Source organism: Calliphora vicina, chromosome 1 (genome assembly GCF_958450345.1).
Source record: "Calliphora vicina chromosome 1, idCalVici1.1, whole genome shotgun sequence".
Taxonomy (NCBI): domain Eukaryota; kingdom Metazoa; phylum Arthropoda; class Insecta; order Diptera; family Calliphoridae; genus Calliphora; species Calliphora vicina.
The window spans coordinates 87,484,913-87,508,679 of NC_088780.1; the positions used below are offsets into that span (position 1 = coordinate 87,484,913).

Genomic DNA, 23,767 nt, shown 5'->3' on the forward strand with positions numbered 1-23,767 from the left:
ATTTAAAAGAAAGTATGACTATCAATATATCGAAAAAAGGTGATCTCATCGAATGTAAAAACTGGAGCGGCATAACAATTCTAAGCATGATCAACAAAGTCATTGCAAACATCGTCCACAATCGATTACACAGGGCAATATATATTGTTACGAAATTGTACTTGAATTCAAATATAACGATTTTAACGGCTGATTTAAAAGTAGCAGAATGCTTCAAATAGCAGTGCTGTAATAGCAAACTTTAACATATCTGTGGGCATTATTAATATTGAATAAAAGCTTTCAGTTGACCATTGATCGTAAGTTGGCAACGCTGTTTGCTGCGACCGTATATTCGAATATTCAGTTAAAGAACATTGTAGAAAGTACACCACAGATGGCGTATGTATTAGAAAGCTCTAGACAGTTAAAGAGCAATCTAGAGTGCAGATGGCAGTGTTATAAATAGTGGCAGAGGTTGCAGTCGTTAGTGAGTTTATTAGAGACGCTTTTCGAATAAACATCAACTGAGTGCCTTAAAGTGTGCTGTATTTTTCAAGTGAATTCGTGTACATTATAAATTGTGTCTTTATTTCTGAGAATTTATAAACGTGTATAAACATTGAGTGACTATTTAATTCTGTTGTTGTACATTTTAAATAAATAAAGAGTTGTTACAATTTTTAAACTACTAAACGGTTTTTATTTGCAATCAAAAGTATCCGGTTTATTTAAAGGAAATAAACCAAAGGTTAAAACGTAACAATATATATTGCTTTTTAATCGGCTCAGTAGTTTCGGAGTTATAATAACAAATTGAATCAAAAAATATATTTTTTACGTGAAAATATCAAATTTTTTTTTGTTTTAAATAAATCATGAAAAATAAAAATAGCTTTATCGCAAAGCCATGTGTAATAGGACCAAATGAGATATCTATCATAAAAATCGATGGATTATTTTCGAATTTATTCGCAATTAAGTGAATTCGAGTATTTTCAGAAAATTGTATGTGCGTACACGCGTCTGTTTTGAGTGTACATTTTACATGTGTTTTATTTTTGTTACAATAACAAAACACATGTAAGATACAGTGTAAGACAAAAATGTGTAAATGATGGTCATATATTTACACTTTGTGACACCATTTTTAAAGTGCAATGTTTATAAAGAAACGTTTTGTGTTTTTTTAAACAATATTTATTAAGGATATTTTAGGACTAAATAAATAAAATATTTCCTTAATTATACTCCAGTAATCTAAAAAAAATAACTGCAACCCATTTACACACTTTTGGCGCAGATTACTAAAGTAACTTTTTTAGTACTTCGAATAACCTGCTTTCGCGTCAATGGCAGCCTGAATTCTGGAGGGCATACTCTCCACCAGTTTGCGACACTCTTCTTGCATTATAGATCTCTAGATATCATGGGAGCGCTCCTAGAGCTGAGTTGTGTTTCTAAATGCATTTTGATAATTATAAACGCGACGTTTTAGAATTCGCACCAAATTCTCAATCGGATTTAAATTCTGAGATTGTGGGAGTCAATCTAGCAATGTAATTTTGGCGGTTTTTAAAAAATTAAGCGTCTTCGGACTAACTATTTTTGAGTTATCATAAATTATGTGGAGAAACATCTAAAAAAATCACAATTTTAGAAAAAAAAATTAAAAAAAAATCTATTCATAGAATTCAAAAAGTTTACCAATTTTGTACTTAGGTAACCATGATGCATCAAATCTATATAGTGGTTAGTGAGGCCTTTGTTTTGCTATTGCCCTGTGTTATCTGACTCCCCCGATCATGAATTGAGGTGCGAACAGGCAGAATTTAGAGCACAAAAATTATGCATAGATTATATTAATAGCCTTCGAATCATTATCGAACAATCTGTATAATATAGATCGACTCTCTACCTTGTATTTATAGATTCACACACTTTCCAACTCTGTCATTTAGAATGCTCTTGCCTGTAAAGGTGTACCTAGAAAAATGCAAAATGTAAAACGCAAGACGCAACGTCTTATCATTTTTATTCTTCAACATAGTTTTGGATACCTTAATGAGGACCACAATGTGTAACAGAAAAAGGATCATGTGAATACGCACAAAGTCACTCAGATATGGTAGAAATTTTGAAAAAGTTTGAAACGCACTTCTTATCTGTGATTATTATACCCTACACCACCATAGTGGGGAGGGTGTAATGCGTTTTTGCAGATGTTTTTTCTTCGGCCCAAGGACCAAGCCTATTGAAACTGGCTGAAATCGGTCCATTATTTCACCTAGCCCCCATACAAATGTCCTTCCGAAATTGGACTTTATTGGTCATAAATGTTTAATTTATATATGTATCTACACAAATTCCGCTCCAAATAAGTTTTGTATACACAAAATACATGTCATCAAATTTTGTTACGATCGGTCCATAATTAGTCATAGCTCCTATATAGACCCGCTTCCGAAAATCACTTTAACGTGCATAAATCGCTTAAAAATATTGGTATACTCACAAAATTCAACATAGTAAACTTTCATATAGACATAAATCACACGTACTAATTTCATGGTAATCGGTCCATAATTGGTCATAGCTCCCATATAAGGCCCACTTCCGAAAATCACTTTAACGTGCATAAATCGCTTAAAAATTTTGGTATACACACAAAATTCAACATAGCTAACTTTAATATAGACATAAATCACACGACATAATTACATGGTGGTCGGTCAATAATTGGTCATAGCTCCCATGTTAGGCCCACCTTCAAAAATCACTCAAAAATATAAATGATTGAAATTTTAAAAGAAAAATGTTTTTGCTCTTTTACTTAGTGTAAGGTATTATATGGTCGGGCTTGACCGACCATACTTTCTTACTTGTTGATTCTGAAAAAGTTTTTAAGTAAACTAATTGTCCTGTACTATTTAGAATCATTGTTAAGGTTTCAAATCAGAGCAAATGTTTGATACAATGAATATAAAACATTCATCAAAACATGAGAATTATTGATTTTAGAAATTTTAAAAACCGGTTAACAGAGTGATATAAACCGGATAAACCCGATAAAAGCGGTTAGCCGAAAATCAACATTTTAAACCGATTTATAAACACTAGTATGTTATGCATAAACATGTGTATTTATTTCATATAATTTAATTATAATACATGCATATTATATGTACTTTTATATTAGGAAAGGGCTTATTTCATAAATTATGATTGATGAGCCTTTTCGTGATTTGTAATAAACATTACCACAGATTTTTGACATCAACACGTGTGTGTGTTTATGTAGCAGAACATTTGTTGCTTCAAAACCACAATTCATTTATTGTCTTCTTTTAACCAAAACCCTACCAAATATGTATTCCAGACATTTATTCACCATATACATATGCATATTAATATGCCTACATATGTAAGTATAATTATGAGTATCTAACTGCGTGCAGACGCGGATCCAGCTAAAGCTTTTGGGAGGGGGTGTTGGAAATTTAATATTTTTTTTATAAATTATTAATTATATTTACATAATTTTAAGTACGAGGGGAAATCAAAAAATTTTGAACGATAAAATTGATTTCGAAGCTTATTACTTGTCGAGAACAAAAATTTGGCATCATTTTTAATTTTTGATATTCCTACCCTAAGTACCTCACTTTGGGGTATAATGGCTCGGCACCTCCTTGGTGTTTTAAGCTCAAATTCAAAACTTAAAGACATTGTTTAAAATCCATAAAAGATTTTGCATGATTTTGCTGCATTTTTGTTGATATTAAAATTTTTAAATTTTCTTTGCCCCCGTCCCCCCTTTGGCAACGTGCCTGATTGCGTGTTGGAATTTGAAAGGAAATGATTTGGAATTTGATTCCTTAATGAAATTAAATAAATAATTTGCTACATTATATGAGTATTACATGAGTACATAATTAAGTAGATATATACAGTAGGTAGATACATTAATATTTATCCGATGGAAATTAGGTATATTCTTTACACTTTGTTTGCCTTTCACTCCTTCCTACAATGATTTCTTTCTTCTGACTTGAAAAAATAAGTTCTAAGGATGCTTAATTTTCTACATCAATTCATTTTATACCAAATGTTCAAATTTATAAAATAACATTTGTAAAAAACAAGTATGAAAGTATAGTCGGCCAAGCCCGGCTATATAATACCCTACACCAAGTAAATGAGCAAAAAAAATGTTCTTTCAAAATATCAATAATTTATATTCGTGAGTGATTTTCGAAATGGGCCTTATATGGGAGCTATTACCAATTATGGACCGATCACCATGATATCAGATCGTGTGATTTATGTCTGTATGAAAGTTATTTATGTTGAATTTGGTGTATATACCGACATTTTTAAGAGATTTATGCACGTTGAACTGATTTTCGGAAGCGGGTCTATATGGGAGCTATGACTAATTATGGACCAATCGTAACAAAATTTGGTGACATGAATTTTGTATATATAAAACTTATTTGGAGCGAAATTTGTGAAGATAAATATATAAATTAAACATTTATGACCGATAAAGTCCAATTACGAGAGGACGTTTGTATGGGGGCTAGGTGAAATAATGGACCGATTTCAGCCAGTTTCAACAGGATTGGTCCTTGGGCCGAAAAAATAATATGTTCCAAATTTGATCGAAATATCTTCAAAATTGCGACCTGTACTCTGCGCCTTTAATCGACTCAGAAAGTGATTCTAAGTCGATCGGTATACTTTAAGGTGGGTGTTAGATCAATATTTTACAAACATCTGCACAAACACATTATAACCCCCCCCCCCTATTGTGGTGAGGGTATAAAAAGTTACACACATACTTTTAAATACTTGACAATAATCAACCATTTATTTCAAATGTATTTTTGTTAAATTGGATTTTCCAAATCCATATTTTTTGGGAGCTGAAGGTAATTTATTTTTAAGTTATATCTTTTAACAGCGTAATGTTTAAAGTATTGTCCAAATAAATTTAAAAAAGGGTCCATTTTTTTTAAAAAAATTCAACAAGGCTTCTGATTTTGCAAAAAAAAAATATCTTTTGAGTTACAAACACTTATTTCGATAGATATCCAACTCGCATCCCACTAAGCGACCAAAAAGGTTTTCAAGAAAAAAATCAAGGCTTTTATTTTGAGAAAAATTTTGAGAAAAAAAGTCAAGAAAGTTATTGATTTAGGAAAAAAATTTCAAAATTTTTATTTTAATTTTTTTCCAGAGATTGAAGAAATAGCAAAATGTGTCCCAAATAGTTTAGACAGCTATTTGGGACACATTTTGCTAAGAACAATAGGCTATAAGAAATAACACCTGCTTGGCTAAAATTTTGATCCCTCTAACTCTGAGAGTTCTTGACAGATATTTTTGAAAAATTGAGTCTGAATTACTATCCAATAGTACTAATCTTAGTTCATCCCGATCGGAAGATTTCAAAAGTTGGTTCACTTGAAATGAAATCCCTTCTTTTTACTAAAGTTTTAGGCGTTATTAGCTCCTGGCGGAAGGATCCTATAATTATTTCAATATATCAAACTAACCAACAAGTGACCTAAATAAAATAACTTATAACTTAGAACTTGACAGTAATCTGATAGCTTGAAACATTTGTAAACCATTAATACTTTGCTGTATAAATTTTAAAGGTCACAGTTGTAATAACAATTACTTATGTGTACATTCTAATATAAAGCCATTCTTTTACAATATTCAACATATAGCTAAAATATGTTTAATATTGTTGTTCTCGTTTTTTCGTTTTTTCACTGTTGTCGACTTAATTATTGTGTTAAACCACTGGTGCGTTCTTTAACAAAAACAAATAACTTTACATTCAAAGGATAATTTACTTTAATAGTGCATTTATCAGGAGCAATTTAACATTGGCAACATTTAGTTGCTGCTTGTTTTTTGTATGGTTACACTAATTATCTTAATGGATTTTATTGATTAAACATAAGAGAGCACTCATATTTAAACAACAATAATACTACTACTGTAAATACAAACTATGTCCATTAGACATGCTCTTAAAAAATAGATTTGCTTTGGATCTAAAACTAAAATTTAAATACTATCGGGTTACGAGAGCACCTATCCGAATCTGATTGAATGTAGTGAAACTGCAATTGTATTTTTTCCACTTTCTTTAAAAATGTCTGTTTAACAAGTTATAAACCATTAATTTCAAATGAATAGTAGGGACAGAATTAAGCAAAAACAAGTAAGAAAGTACGGTTCGTCTAGGCCGTCCATTAGACTATCCAAAACCGAAACCAAAAACCGGTCAACCGGTTTTTTCATCATCGTAAACTCCACCGGTTTCGTTTTTTTTAACTTTTCGGTTTTTAACAACCCGGTTTTTGTAAGACGGTTAACCGGTTTTAATTTATGAAAAACTTTGATACAATTTTTAAAAATATTGATTTATTTTACAGAAATTTATGGCATTTGACAATATTTCGTAAAAGATATAAAATAATTTCATAAAGATAGAGCTTTAAAAATTCAAAAATGCTAAATATAACTTTAATATTAACCGGTTTTTTTTTAATACAAAAACCGAAACCGTTTAACCGGTTTTTTTAAAATGCAATAATCAAGAACCACACTTTATCGGTTAAACCGGATTAAAAATTTTCCGGTTTTTTGGACACTCTACCGTTTATATTACCCTACACAGTGTAAATGATCAAAAACATAATTTTCGTGAATGATTTTCCGATCGCTATGAAATTAGGTTGATAATGTCCAATTACGATATGACAATCGTATGGGAGATACATGAAATAACGGTTCTTACGCTGAAACAAACTAAATTTTATCGAAATATCTTCAAAATTGCGACCTGTACAATGCGCACAAGGTTTACATGGACAGCCAACCAGCCAGCCAGATAGATGGAAGGACGTCGTTTAATCGACTCAGAAAGTGATTCTGAGTTGATCTCTATAAGGTAGATTTGTTGGAAATTTTAATCAATTTCGTTTAATTTTTGGAATATGCGCTCATTTTCTAATCGTAAATGATACCTACCCGCGACTCTTCTTGTTGTGTCTATTATGAGCCCCTCTTCTGATCAATTTCCACTCGTTTTTGAATAATTTTCGAGTAATTTTTAAGTCAAATAGCTGTTCATTTTGGAGTAATTTTTGAGTAATTTTTTAATCAATTTGCTGTTAATTTTTGAGTCATTTTCGAATCATATTTTAGTAATTTTTGAGTCTTTTCTTAGTCTGTTACAATCAAAAACAATAATTCAGGAAAAAATTTTGGTCTTCCAAAATAACAAAAAATGCCGTTTTTTGTTGAACATATGGCGTGGAAAATATTATTTTTTATTCAACATTCAGCTGCAGACAATTCTACATTTCATATTTTTTAATATATGCCTCCAAAATAACAAAAGTAAAACTCTTCATAACTTTAGAACAGTTAGTCAGATTTTACAAATTTGAATCTCATATTAAAGCTAAATGATAAAAAAGAATAACGAAATAATTGGAACCAGTTGAATATCTAATAAATATTTAAATTGACAATTGTTTTTATAAAATGGACGAAGTGGTGAAACAGTTTTGGTAAAATTTGTATTTAAGATAATGGAAGCATTTATACTTTGGATGGCCCGCGTAAGTTTTGAAATTCCATCCGCGATTTTTACCTGATTTGAAAATTGTATGAAAAGTATAAAAAAGAATATTTTGGACGTTTTATTTTTATTATTGTCGATTTTGAATTGCCTCAACTTTCTCAATATATCCAAAACTGAAGAGCAGTTTAAAAATTAATATTGGTACAACTTGGAGGTGATAATAATTTTCTCGAACTTTTTTCACCATATCGGATAAATCGTTCTCTTGCCAACCAAATGCTAAAAAATTCATTGTCTTATATATTTAAATTGACACCAATAAGTTATACAGCAGAAAACCAAATTCCTTTGTAGCCCAGTGTCAACATTTAAGGCATATATTCTTCTGTCCTCTTAACTCCCTGTGGAGCATAGGGCCTCTAAAAAATTTCTCCAAGATATTCGATCATTCGCAAGTACTTTTATTTCATTGCAGCTTCTTGCGCTGTTTTCTTAAGCAAGCTTCCTTTCCATCCGACCTCTCCATCCATTGCCTTGTGGATTCCAATCCAGGGCTTGGCGGCCCATTTCATCTGAATCCTTCCTAAGAGTGTGCCCGATCCATTTCCTCTTCTAATAATAATTTGGATAGGCTCAATGTTACATCTCACATATTGATCTCCCACCAGATTTTCAAAATGTAACGCAAGCAGCATTTGTAAAACCTTGTAGTTTACAGTTCAGTGCGTTTCGCAGCCATAAAGCAAAACTGATAGAACGTTCGACCTGAATATGTCTATCCTAATATTGACTGAAATAATGGTTGATTTCCATATATTCCGCAATTGGAAGAACGCACTGTTTACCTTACCAATCATATGCTCAATGTCTGATCTTGCACCATCTTTTGATGAAACCATGCTTCCCAGGTAGCAGAATTTTTCAACAAACTAAACCTGATCCTGACCGATGGCAAAAGGGTTGTTGTTTGAGGATCTTATTCTCATCGCTCTTGTTTTACCTGTGTTCATTTTAAGACCAACATTTGCTGAGTGGACAACCAAATCATCAAGTTTCGATTGCATGTCCGAATATTTAGTGGACAAAACACAGATGTCGTCAGCGTAGTCTAAATCCTTGAGATGGCTGGTTAAGTTCCATTGAATACCGCGTCGATTAGTTGCAATCGTATTTTCAAGGACATTGTCTATAACAATCAGAAAGAGTAGTGGAGATAGTAGGCATCCCTGTCTTACACCCGATTTCGGATAAAATGATTCTGAGAGCCGGTTGCTGTGCAAGACTCTGCAATGAAAGTCCCCATATTGAGCCCCTATTAGGTTAATTAGCTTATGTGGAATACCAGAGTTCACTAAGAGATCCCATATTTTGCAACGGAATATGCTGTCAAATGCGGTAGTAATCTACAAAAGTGAGATACACATTACTTTGCCGTTCCTCTACTTGTTCAGCGATAACTCCTAGTGTGTTGATATGGTCAAAACACGACTTATTCGACCGGAAGACAGCCTGGTCCTTACGCAATTTCGATTCCATTGCATTATTTATGCTATTTAGGAGGATTCCTGTAAGTATCTTGGATGGTATATAAAGAAGTGACATTCCACCATAATTCTTATATTGTCCCCTTTTGTATTGTAGCCATTTTACCTGGGCAGCATATAAATATTTTAATTTCTCAGTGTTTTTTGAATTTTATTAGTCATAACTGTTCGCTATGCAGTTCGGTTTTAGCAGCAATAAAGATGAATAATAAAAATCGACCTTGCAAATTGCGCCCCAAATCAATTGATTTTACAGGCTTAAATTGCATGATTTTTAAAAAAAATACCTATACATATGAACATGAACAAACTAATATTTATTGCAGAATGTGTTAAAATCTATTAAATTTATTTTAACAATAAAACCAAATCTATTAAAGCAACACTTAATGTTCCCCAAGCATGCATTCACACTCTTGCATTCATTTCTACATGTTTAGTACGTGTATAGTTTAACTTTTTAACCTTTTTTCAGTTGCTTTATTTTTTCTTTAATTTGAACAGCAAAAAAAAATGTAATCCAATCTAGTAACTCACATGCAAGAGTTCACAGCAATAAACCAAATTTCTTTTCAAGACTTTTCTTGTGTAGACTTAAAGGCTGGGGTAAGAGGAAAAGAAAAGTAGTGAAGAAAAAAAAAAAGAGCCAACAAAATGCCTTGTATGTACTTTAATTAGATATTATCAAACATAAAATAGTTTTAACTTCTTCGTATCATGCAACAAACAGCTAATAAAACAAGAACAACAACCACAGAGTTAGTGGCAGTGGCAACAACTACGACAACAACCAGACGTAAAACGCCCTTTCATGTTCTCGTTTGCCAAACTCAAACAATAACAAAAAAACAAGAATTAAAATTAAAATCAAATCAAGTAAAAAGTAGCCAGTTTACAAAAGGTTAAAAGAAGTCAATTTAATTTACGAAACTGTTGATATGATTTAACCCTTGAAGGTACAAAGTGTAGTAAAACCTAAAAGTAAAAAAGGAGACTTGCACTTTTGCCAGTTATACATACATTTTTATATCCACCACCAAATAAAAAGAGCCGTATGTAATTAGGGTTTGGGATTTACGGTATATTTCAAATTACCGGGAAATGGAAATAAATATAAAACTGATTTCTGAAAATATGAGATTCTTTCTATAAATAATTACTTACCGTCAAGGTTGTATACCGTTACCGCTAATCTACCGTAACTGAAATTACTATTACCGCTACAGTAACCTTTAAATACCGTTACAGTTCATAGCTCCAAGGACGAAGGACTGCCTGAAATTGGTTTATTATTCCACATAGCCACAAATAGGGCTTTATCGTTCATAAATATTTGATTTATAAAGGTATCTACACAATTTTCGCTCCAAATAATTTGTATATGTACGGAAGTCAATTCATCTAAGTTTATCGGTACATAGCTCCCATATAAGGCCCACTTCCCAAAATCACTTTAACGAGCTTAAATCTCTTAAAGATATTGGAATCTAAAGAAACTTTAACAAAACTAATTTTCATATAGAAATAACTCCCACGTTCTAATTTCATGGTGATCTTTCCAAAATTGGTCATAGCTCCCGTATAAAGCGCACTTCCGAAAATTATTCACGAAAATAAATTATTGAAATTTGAAGAAATATATTTTTGCTCAATTACTCAGCATAGATTACACAGGTCAATACCAAAAAACGCTTCACTACCACTATATTGTGTTTTGTTTTTGTTACAATAACAAAACACATTTAAAATTTACACTTAAAGTACACGCTTGTACATACAATTTTATGAAAATAAGCGAATTCACTTTGTTCTGAATAAATTCGAAAATAATCTATCGATTTTTGTAGTCTATATCTAATTTTGTTCCTAGTACATACATGTGGCTTTGCGATGAAGCAATAAATCTGAAAATTTTTTGTCCTTTTCGATTTTTCATGATTTTTTAAAAACAAAAAAAATTGCTATTTTCACGTAAAAAATATATTTATACCCTATATCATCATAGTGGGTAGGGTATTATGCGTTTGTGCAGATGTGTGTAACGCCCAAAAATATTAGTCTAACACCCACCTTAAAGTATACCGATCGACTTAGAATCACTTTCTGAGTCGATTAAACGATGTCCGTCCGTCTGGCTGGCTGTCCATGTAAACCTTGTGCGCAAAGTACAGGTCGCAATTTTGAAGATATTTCTATAAAAAATTGGGAAATATAATTGTTTCGGCCCAAGGACGAAGCCTATTGAAACTGGCTGAAATCGGTTCATTATTTCACCTAGCCCCCATACAAATGTCCTCCCGAAATTGGACTTTATCGGTCATAAATGTTTAATTTATACATGTATCTCCACAAAATTCGCTCCAAATAAGTTTTATATATACAAAATTCATGTCACCAAATTTTGTTACGATCGGTCCATAATTTGTCATTAGATACGCTTCCGAAAATCACTTTAACGTGCATAAATCGCTTAAAAATATTGGTATACTCACAAAATTCAACATAGTAAACTTTTATATAGACATAAATCACACGACCTAATTTCATGGTGATCGGTCCATAATTGGTCATTGCACCCATATAAGGCCCACTTCAGAAAATCACTCAAAAATATAAATTATTGAAATTTTAAATGAAAAATGTTTTTGCTCTTTCACTTAGTATAGGTCGGGCTTGACCGACCATACTTTCTTACTTGTTTTTGCTTCAATTTGTTATTATAACTCCGAAACTACTGAGCCGATTAAAAAGCAATATAATGTGAAAATTTCTACATAGCATAAGGAAAATGTCTTCAAAATTCAATCAATCGAAAGAATAACATTTTATGTATATCAAACAAAAAAGTAAAATTTTGTAAAAATGAGCGAATTCACTTAATTGTGTATAAATACGAATAGAATTAATCGATTTTTATGTCCGATATCACAGTTTGTTGCTATTATATGTGGGTTTGTGATAAAGTAATAAATCTGAACAAGTTCTGCCGTTTTCGATTTTCATGAGTTTTTTAAAACAAAAAAATTTGCTATTTTTGAGTAAAAATATATTTTTTGCTTCAATTTGTTATTATAACTCCAAACTACTATGCCGATTAAAACGCAATATATGTAGAAGCAGATTAAAGGTTGTGTAAATTTGAACTTTTCTAAGTTTATTTTAATAATATTGGACTAACCGTTTTTGAATTATCATTAATTATGTGGAGAAGTGTCTACAAAATTCAAAATTTTACTTAAATTTTTTTTTAAAAAAAAACCTCTCCATAGAATTTAAAATTTGGACCATACTTGTACTACTGGAACCAAAATAGTGTAGTGGTTTAATAAGCATCATCATTATGTGGATTTTTGCCTTGAACTTTAAAAGTGTTCATTAAGCCGACATTGTTTACGATATTAGTTACCTTGAAGAAAGTGCTTGAAAATCGGAAATGTTACTAAGAAGCGGCTCAGGTGGTTAAATAATTGGTGGCAGAACAACTTTACCATTCGAAAAGCACATTAGTGCTAGTGATTCGCCTTCTCTTTCCGTTACTAGACGTAGATGCTCTTTCCCGACTTTTCTGAAGACACGATTCGAGTTCCGCAGCTGTTTCAGCTGCTCTTCTTACCCTGATTTTTCGTGATTTGGTTGTGTTTTTACCAATACCTGTTTTTTTGGTAGCATTTTTGTAAATATTCACTTAAAATAATTTGTAAACCAATTTTATTCTTGCGATTTTTTTTATGCAGTCAGTCTCTATGTGAAAATGCAGTCAGTCTCTAAGTGAAAATTATTTCTATAAAAAATGGAATGCGGAGAGCTTTTCGAAATGTTTTATCGAACCATATGAACATTTGGTATATATCGGACATGTGCACCACTGTGAATTAAAATTTTTACAATGATGTTAAGCAAGGATATGAAAATTGTCATCGTTTGAACCATAGAGAATTATACATGGAGATGTGACACTCCGATTTGTCAAACATAAATACAACAAATCATATTTCTCATACAAGACTGTTGCAATACTAAGGTTTTTGACAATTACGTCTCGATTCTATGTTACCCTATGGTTTGAACCATAGAGAAAACACATAGAGCGGAAACTCTCCTGTCAAAGACCTAATTCAGTTGTCAAAAACCTAAGTGGTGAGTATGTATTAGTAAAAAAAACTATGTGAAAACAAAAACAACACTCGTATGTGTAACTTTTTTGAGTAATTTTATTGTTTGAGTTTTTTTCGAGTTTCCGCTCTATGTTCTCTATGGTTTGAACGTTGCGAATAAAAAAAAATTATTACTCATATTTATTTCTTGTTGTGAAATTTTTTTTTTGTCCAAATTTTTTTTTTTGACAAATTTATTTTTTTTACAATTTTTTTGACATCAATAACAGACGCTGAAAGCCTATGGTAACATAGAGACGAGACGTAATTGTCAAAAACCTAAGTCTGTTGTCAAAAACCTTACTCTTGCAACAACAAAATACATGTTAGTCAATGTATTTTGTTGTTGTATGAAAAATATGATTTGTTGTATTTATTTTTGACAAATCGGAGTGTCTCATCTCTATGGCCTATATATTGGAAACTAAGTATAGTGTAAAAATTTGATTTTGCCCGCTAGGCTATTCTGAAGATGCAATGAAAATTTCATCAAAATCGTTCCAGCCGTTTTTGAGTCAATTCGGAACATACATTTACAGATCCATTTTTATAGAACAACAAATAACATCTATTTCAGAATCGGAAGCCAGCCTTTTTTACGAATAAACAAATTTTATCTCTAGAATAGCTATACCTGCTTAGAGGGTTAAATTATGAACTAAAAATCGATTTCTATTTAACGTTGCTCACTAAACTCTAACCTTGATAACTTAACTATATTTTTTTGTTTCTCCTTTATTCTGGGCTGTGTTAAATATTCTTGTTGTAGGTACTAATTTGGCGCCATTTAAATTTTTGGCAGTTGCACCGTTGGTGTCAGTGATCAAAGGCACACACCATATTACACTACCACCCACGCTTGGCTAAATAATTACAAACGGTACGTAAGTATGTGGTTTATTTTAATTGATTGAAATGATTTGAAAGGCCAACAACGTTTATGTTAAAGCATAAATTATAATTCATACATTTCCTTATTGCTGCCCCCACCCCCTACAACGTAACGCCCATATTGTAAAGTTTATGATGTACGAGTAGTAAATTAAAGGATTTCTTTGTTATTTGTGTTGCGGTGACATTAAAGTCAACCATTTTTTAGGGGATTTTCTTCTCATTTGACTATTTTACCACGTTTGTGAACTTTAGAATTTTTCTTTTAGTTTTGTTTTCAGTAGAGGGGGCGGCGGTGGGGTTTATACCTTCCATAATGGTCTTGTGTATATTGTATGGTTTGGAAATGTGTCACGTAAAAGGTGTGTCCTTTTATTGACTAAACTAGTTAAGTAGACCATTTAGAGATGGAGAAAGGTAAATAACAACTTGTTATAAGAAATATTATAGTTCACTATAGTCGTAAGTTTTTCATATTGTGAAAACGTAAATTAGGTTGTATTAAAAATTATGTGGGTATTAATATTTGGTTAAATTTTGTATACATAGATACCTTTTCTAATGATTGAAAAGGTATCTAAAATCATGTTTTAAGACCGAAATGACTATGGGGATCAAGAAATCGGATTGAATATTTCAAAAAACTATATTAATATTAACAAGAAAATTACACACAATTAGCAGAATCGCATCGTGTATATTTATATAAGATTGAGGATCTGTATAAGCAGATATCTTTAGAAATTATAGAACTAATTGAACCATTATTATATAATTTGAATAACAACTACACTGGATTGAAATATAAAATATATTTTATTATATGTATAATAAATATTACACCGAATCTGTTTTTTTTATAATTAACTTTATTAATACCAAACAAGTTTATTCAACGTTATTCAATTTTATATATAGCTAAATTTGTCACAAATAGTTTAGATAGCTATTTTTCATCAATCATTCGAAAAAAAATATGTGACTTTTTTTTTGCAAAATCAAAAACTTTTTTCCATTTTTTCAATTTGCAAAAAAAGTCAAACATTTTTATTTTTTTTTTCCAAAGATAGACGAAATAGCTATCTAAACTATTTGTAACAAATTTTGCATGAAATCCCCCATATACAGTAGATTTGACTTACCTGCCTTTCACTTAAGAGCATTTTGCATATAAGTGCACAAAACTTGTGTTTTGTATATTTATTTACCAAACTCCATATAAATTCGTTAATTTAAGTGCATTGTTCATACCTGCACATTTAAGATAAGTGCATAATACTTTTGGAAGCTATAACTGGTTTTCATGAAAAAAAAATTTAATTTAGCTGCCTAATACAAAATTAAATCAAAACAAATAAGAAAAATACGATTTTGAATGAAAAAATATGTTGTACACTTCTTAATAATTTTAAAAGTAGCTAAAATCTCAAAGCTTCGGGTAAATTATTTGCCGTTAGCTGCTTTTTTGGGCAGTAAACTGTAAATTCACTTACCAGCATCAATGAGCAGGTAAGTGCATTGAGGTTAACTGCATTTTTAACTTACCTGCACAAAATTTCGTGCAAAGTTGATTGTGCAGGTAAGTCAAAATTACTGTAGTTACAGTAGAACGTACCTCAAAAAATTCCCCGTTCACCCCCTAATATAAAGTATAAACGAAAACAAAATTTTAATTTTTTTACCGAATGTAGGTGTCGCCTTTTTAAATTTTTCTTTATATTTTTGTCATTTTCAGGCGGATCTTAATGTATGATATATCAATGTTTTGTCTCGAGAAGACCAATATTTTTCTCTAAGGTTAGCAAAAGTTTAGTGATTCCTAGCGATCTTTAATTTTCTGATATTACGGGGGCACATAAAATTGGTAGGAACAGAGACAAGAACGGGATAATTTACACCAATGACCCTTAAAGCTTTTTAAAGATTTTTCAATTGATATGACCTATTCACATTGCTATCATACATAAAACCCGGTTCATGTGAAAAATCGAAAAATGCCGCAAATAGGTTCGCTTGTTTTTAAAATTGCACAAAAATTGCTGAAGAGTTTTGCTCGAAACTTTGCACACTCGGCAAGAATTCCAATATCTAAAATCCTCTGAACCGCTTAACAATACAATGCTTATATCGTCAAGCGGCTCGGAAGAATTTTAGATATTGAAGTTCTTGCCCAGTGTGCAAAGTTCCGAGCAAAACTCTTCAGCCGTTTTTGTGCCATTTGAAATATAAAGTTGTGATTTTTCCATTTTCACATAATTCATTCAGCAATTTTTTTTCAGTTTACTGATAAATTTTTTATCTTAAACGATAGATTTTTACTCCAGCTAAGTATCCTAAAACTAAAAACAATTGTTTTAATATTATTAAAAAAACTACGGCGTCTAATTAGAATTCGATCAATCAATCGAAAAATCAAAGTCGCAAATATCATCCTATATTTCACAAAACGGATAAATGAGAGCCGCCCTAATGTCCGCTTGAGGTAGTCGAATGTATCGTAAAAGGTAGTAATTTGGTATAAATATCTTTAAGTTGGAAAAAACTTTTTTTTATATATTGCTAATTACATATATTTATGTATATTACTTATTAAGCAAAAAATCCACTTAAATCAAATTTAAACGTTTTCTAAATACATTAAAACATTCTGATAATACATTGTATTAACATAAATGAAATGTTAATGTCATTTCTGCAAAACCTTAGCAAGGCCAATCAATTAATGTGTAATAAAAATGTCATGTCAATAAAAAAAAACGAAAGAAAAAGTATAAACATTCATACATACATACATACATACATACATACATACATACATACATACATACATACATACATACATCCATACATACATACATACATACATACATACATACATACATACATACATACATACATACATACATACATACATACATACATACATACATACATACATACATACATACATACATACATACATACATACATACATACATACATACATACATACATACATACATACATACATACATACATACATACATACATACATACATACATACATACATACATACATACATACATACATACATACATACATACATACATACATACATACATACATACATACATACATACATACATACATACATACATACATACATACATACATACATACATACATACATACATACATACATACATACATACATACATACATACATACATACATACATACATACATACATACATACATACATACATACATACATACATACATACATACATACATACATACATACATAAATAAACAAACTACTAATCAAACCATCGAGAGCTCTAGATTTGTGATATTTGTCACAAAATCATTAAGTTGACGAAAAGCTAAAAAAGAAAAAAGTTGACACAAGTCATTAAATGACAATGTAAAACAGATATTTATACATACTTAAACAAGATATTCGTCAAATTGTTTAAACTTGATTTAATCTTAATGCTACATACCGTTAATTTATGATTACAGAGCTTTTAGACAAACAGCAGATACACAAAATGTATCGACCAGAATAGTGGAGTGGATTAATTAATATTAAAATGTGTGTGATTGATCGAAAGTGTGTCAGTCAATACGCATATTTAAGTAAATGTGATTCAACGTTTATGATTAAATTAAGTTAATATATAAGACTTTGATGTTTTAACGCATGCTACTAATTATGCGAAGAATAACTCTAATTTAATCTTATAATTTTAATGTACTTGTATATATGTTTCTAGATTTAATTATGAATGATTATGAAATATACAAACATACATACATATCGTTACTTAAAATGAAAAATGACGTAACAACAAAAATACCAAAATCGAATGTTTGATAGATAATGATGGATAAGTTAAGAAATAACTCAAAAAAAATTTACAAGTTCAGACCAATAAATTTTGATAGACAAAATTGCCTTGAGATAAAAATTTAATTAATGTATACTTCCTGTCCAAATTTGCTATCGAAAGTAATAATAGAGATATTAGTGATTTTTAGTTAAATTTGATCTATTTTTTTCATGATAAATTTTCGGGGTACTTTAAAATAAAATTCTTAATTAATGCGAAATCAAACTTAGGCTCTCTTTGGTTATGTCTTATTTCCGACATTCTGGTTGAATTTTCCGTTTTGGTGTATTCAGGGACTTATAGTAAAATTTCACGGATAATATTTTTGCGGAACATTCTAACCCCTTAAATCTATGTTTTAATGGTGTTTTTTGCTCTTATTTAAAATAAGGACAAAAAAGACCCATGCACTAAGGATTTAAAGGATTAACATATTCTACAAAAATGTGTTCCATAATATTTTACATAAATTTGCTGAACACATTTTATACCTAAAATGTAAGAATCACATGGTGTCTTATGCCGATTAACAATAAGAATGTGCCAGAGTTGGGAAACTTTAACCCCCCCACAAATGAAATTCAGATGTTAACTTTCAAAACGCCGATACACGTGTCTTTTTTTTTGTTTTCTCTATCAAAATTTATTGGTCGGACCTTGTAATTTTGAAAAAAATTTGATTTTGTTGTATAGTGTAATAAGAAAGCAAAATTTTAATTTGGAAATGTGTTTGTCATTCTGTTTAATGATCAAATGGAAGAAATTAAGTTTATATTTAGGGTGATCGGCCCGGTTTTTAATAACCGGTTATAACCAGCTTTTTTGCGAAGGTCGGTTTCGGTTTTTTTGAAAAGCTCATATTTCGAATATCGAAGAAACCGGGGTTTTCTCCTCGAATAGCCGGTTTTTTCTAAAAGTGTGTTCTTATGAGTTTTAGTGTATTAAAAACTTTAAAAAATATTTAAAATCAAAAAAAAATATTAAAACAAATACTCCAACTATTTTAGAAGTCTTTTTATATTTAGAAAAGCTCACAAGTTATCTGGAAAGAATGAAAACTTACTCAATGCATTGTTTTCTATATGTCCTACAAATACACCAAGTAAAATATAATTTTCAATGTCTAGTTTTATAAAAACAAAAAAAAATCAAGATACTCCAAAGCATTTAAACTGTGTTTTACTTATTCCTAAGAGATTATTTGACCTTCCTAAGATCTTCAAATTTACTGACGTTAACGATCATCGGGTCAAATTCGACCCAAATAGTAAATTGATTTTTTTTCAAAACTTAACGTAGTTGTTGACATTTGAAATTAAATTAAAGTCATAAAATATCAAAAATATCAACTACTCATTTTTAGAAAAAATGTAATTTTAATTTCAAAATGGGTAACATTTTACCCGAAGACCTTATGAAGGATAAGAAAAACAGTAGTTCAGCAAATATGATGAAAAGAGACAGATATATATTAGAGCTACCAAAGCTCTGTTTATATTTGAAATACGAAAAAAAAATCACTTACGCCTTTTACTGGCTCAAGAGAAGATGTCGCATTTGGTATTAGATGTGCACGTTTTGTGGCTTGATGCAATTCAATATAATCGGAGTCATTGAAATGATGCATGCAAGAGTGTTTCTTCAGCTCAACACCGCTGGCTGCACTCCATTCTTTAATTTTATTTTCAGGACATTTACACAAAGACAAAGATTTACACAAACAACATTTAACACGCATGTTTCTTCTTGTATTTTGAAACTGAATTTAAATTATTTTTCAATTTATGTATGTAGTTGATTTCTGATGTTTTATTTCAATTGTACTTTTATTTTTTATTTTATATTAGTCTGACAATTCAAGGCATGTATAATTGAGAACATATTTTATAGTGATTCTACCTTTTATTGTTATATTATGCCTTTAAACCTAAATTTGAACCTTTTGAAGGATACTATTATTTTAATCCTTTGTCGACCAACGGTACTTATAAGTACCAACAATAATAAGCTTGCAAAATGAAAACAAAACATATTTTAACCCATTTTGACTAAATGTACTTTGAATTACACTATCATCTTTGGAATAATATATTTATTTTGCCTATTGGCAAACTCGCTTACCCAGTATAACGGTGAATTATTTCTCATTGTGGTGTTTATTTATGTTGTAAGGATAAAAAATACTGTTTCGTAAAATACCATAAAATAAACTTGCAATAGAAAATGATATATAAATAAAATTTAAACAAAAATCAATGATTTTTTTATAATTTTGCTAATGGTACCGTTGGGTCGGTACCAGGTCCCTTTCGGATCCTTACAGGTCCTTTTTGGTTCCTTGCAGGTCCTTCACAAAGTTAAAATTTTGTAAATAACTTTCTGTAGTCCTTATTTTCAATATTTCATAAAAAAAATAATACTTTTTCAACGATTTATAGACTTGGTCCACAGGGGGTTAATAAATAAAACATTTTTTCTTCTTAGTTCTAGGCATTCTAATATTTTTTCAAAAACCGGTTAACCGGTTATTATAAAAAAACCGAAACCGAAAATAGGTTTCTTAAAAATGTCGAAGAACCGATCACCCTATTTATATCATAGATACATTTAATTCTTCAATGGTTTTTTGCCCATCACTTTAAACATTTTTGAAATGATGTTACGTTATTTTGCATTTTAGGTGACGATATGAATGTATATTTATGAATTTTGTATAAAACCAAATAGTGGTATTCATATAATCATCAAAACCTTAACAGAGTTGGTCAGTAACACATACCAAAATTAATTTAGACAAAGAAGAAATACAAAATATTTTTAATAAATCATGCGTGCTTTTATGGTAAGTTTTATAATAAAAATATCAAATTATATCACTGAATTTACATAATTATAATAACAAACATTTCTTTTCCTATTTTAGGTATTTGCGGCAATTTTTGCTTTAACCCAAGCTAATACTCTTGGTTACAACTATGATCACAGTAAAGTCAACAGCAATATCAACAACACACCCTTTACAAATGTTGAAATACAAAAAGAATTCTACACATATTCTGCTCCCGACAATGAATTCAATGAGGTTCCAAATTTTGCCGATCTGACAAAAACGCGTAAAAATAATTTACGAGTTATTTTCATACGAGCTCCCGAAAATAATGGTCTAACAAATGCCATTACTAACTTGATTAGAAGTAGAGTTGAGAGTAAAACGGCCATTTATGTTCTCACCAAACAAACAGATATTGGCAGCTTGTCTCAGCAATTACAAAATCTTAATACACAAAATCTCAACAAACCCGAAGTACACTTTGTAAAATACCGCACCCAACAAGATGCCCTCAATGCCCAACGAGCTATACAACAGCAATATGAAACTTTAGGCGGTAAGACTCAAGTTCACAATGGTGGTGTTGCACCAGTCCTGAACTTTGCTAGTAAGGAACCGGTGCGCCAGTCATTCTCTTACACAAGTCAACCCAGTAATTCGTATATACCATCTAAACCAGCAAATATTTATTTGCCAAAAGCTTAAAATTTTCTAAGAAAAAGTTTATCAATTAAGAAATAGTGTAAATATTTTAAGATTTCTCTTTAATAATGTGTTATTATGTTTTAGTAAATAACATTTTGCGTTAATAAAATGCTTAATATTCAAATATTTTTAAAAACTTGGATTTTCTAGTAGTCACGATGAATTGGATTTTGTGTTTATTTTTAAAATATGTAAATAGCTTAAACTTCTCAAAACCAATACTAACCATTTACACTGTGCATTTAATTTAGGGCCATTGATTTTATTTTTTACGAGAACATGTGAAATAAAACTAGTTTATTATACAAAATTTTAAACTAAGTTGGCTACCATTATCCCAAAAATACCCTTTAAGCTCAATTTTCATTACCGCTGAAACACGTCAACGAAATAATTACCTCATTTTTCATAAATAATACCAAATTACCGATTTTTGGTTTGTCATAATCTACATATCGTCGCCTAAATGCAAAACAACGTATCATCAAAAAATTCGTTGATTACACTGGTTGAAAAAACTGTCAAGCGGGGCACCCGATGGGTTAAACTAATTCAGGTACGCTGAATTCAGTTGTGCTAACCGTTTTTTAAGTTATCTCGTGTTTTCAAGATATACCGTTATTTCGGTATATTCACGTAACTCAAAAACGGTTTAGTTTATTGAATAAACTGATAAAACCGAAATTATCTATAAGAAAGGTTTAACATGTTTTTGATCTTCGCAATCGTTTTAGAAATATACATTTTTGGCAAACAAACAATTATTTTTTAGCAAAATTTTCGAAATTTTTGTTTTTTAAAACGGCATGAAAAATTAGAAAATGCAGCTACACTGTTAATTTTTTCTAAGCATATAGAAAAAGTTCCAAACAAAACAAGCTTTAAATGATTAAAATCTGTCTACAACTTATGATTTTATAAACAAAAGATAAAGCAAATATCTAATAACATTTTAAAATTGTTTCCCATATTTTTGCAAAAAGTCTTCTACAAATTTTTTTAGTTTCAAAAATGTTATACATTTTTGAAAAGGAGACACAATTTCCAATACGTTGATATATGTATGTATATTATATATATCTTATATTTTCCACTAAGTCAGCAACAAACAGAAAATTTACAGAATCTTGCCGTTTTGTAAAAACGGCACTGCATTGCCGACTATTGCAGTACTAATCATAGAACACTGCACTATGCACAGTGGGTTCAATGCTACCTAAAGTGGCGATTAATTCATGGAAGCCGTAGTTTTAAAATATTAAATTTTTATTGATTAGTTATTATAAGCACATAAAAACACAGCATTTTAGAAAAAAAACTAAAATTTTTTTTAACCCGTTAAGCGCATTATTGTTTTATGGAAAGTTCACAATTTATGCTGTAACTTTAGAATGGAAAGCGATAAATTAATGAATAAAATTGGAGATTAAAGCAAACTTAATGTGCTATTAAAACATTCAAATAATAAATTTATTATATGTATTTACATTAGTATAAATTTAATTTAAAATCTAACTTTTGTTTTTCACAAAATTTTATAAATGTACAATTTTTGTAGTAATGAATAGTCATAAATACATAAAAACACAACTTTAAAAAAATGGAAGAAAAATGTTTTTCAACTTGTTTTGTTTCAGCATATGTTTTTTTTAGCAAGAGGAGTTCTTTCACTATAACTTAAAAAATTAAAAAACCTCAATAAACCCGTACTATTTTTTTTTCAATATACAAGGTGGCGCAAAAGTAAACTTCCGATGTTTTTTTGCTGTAATTAAAAAAAAATTAAAAACTTTGATTCTTCTTGTGGAATATTTTTGTTTGGTCTTTTAATTTTTTTTACATCAAGTCGAGAATATGATGTCATGTAAATCCGCCGCCACAGTTGATTGTCATTTGAGCCCTTTTTATGGCATTTTCCATCACTTTTGCCAAAACTTCCGGCGATAGGTCCTCACATTCTTGACGGATATTGTCTTTAAGAGCTGCAAGAGTCTGAGGCTTGTTGACATAAACCCGCGACTTCAAAAAGCCCCACAAAAAGAAGTCTGGAGCGGTCAAATCAGGCGATCTTGCTGGCCAGTGCAAATCGCCAAAAACGGGAGATTAGGCGCCCAAGAAATGCATCCTTCAGCATATGGGTTGTGGCACGTGCAGTATGCCGTTGCACCGTCCT

The 23,767-nt window shown here is 30.4% G+C and overlaps 2 protein-coding genes across 2 annotated transcripts in view; one reads left to right on the forward strand and one right to left on the reverse strand.

The window, feature by feature from the left end:
* The window catches only part of beat-VII (beaten path VII), a 327,320-nt gene that overhangs the window by 49,392 nt on the left and 254,161 nt on the right, over nucleotides 1–23,767 (reverse strand). The gene's annotated exons all lie outside the window — the stretch shown is intronic.
* On the forward strand, nucleotides 20,887–21,594 carry LOC135948895 (uncharacterized). The gene is made up of 2 exons (XM_065498347.1): nucleotides 20,887–20,901; nucleotides 20,983–21,594. Exons 1-2 carry the CDS (start codon nucleotides 20,887–20,889, stop codon nucleotides 21,592–21,594), a joined length of 627 nt encoding a protein of 208 aa, XP_065354419.1.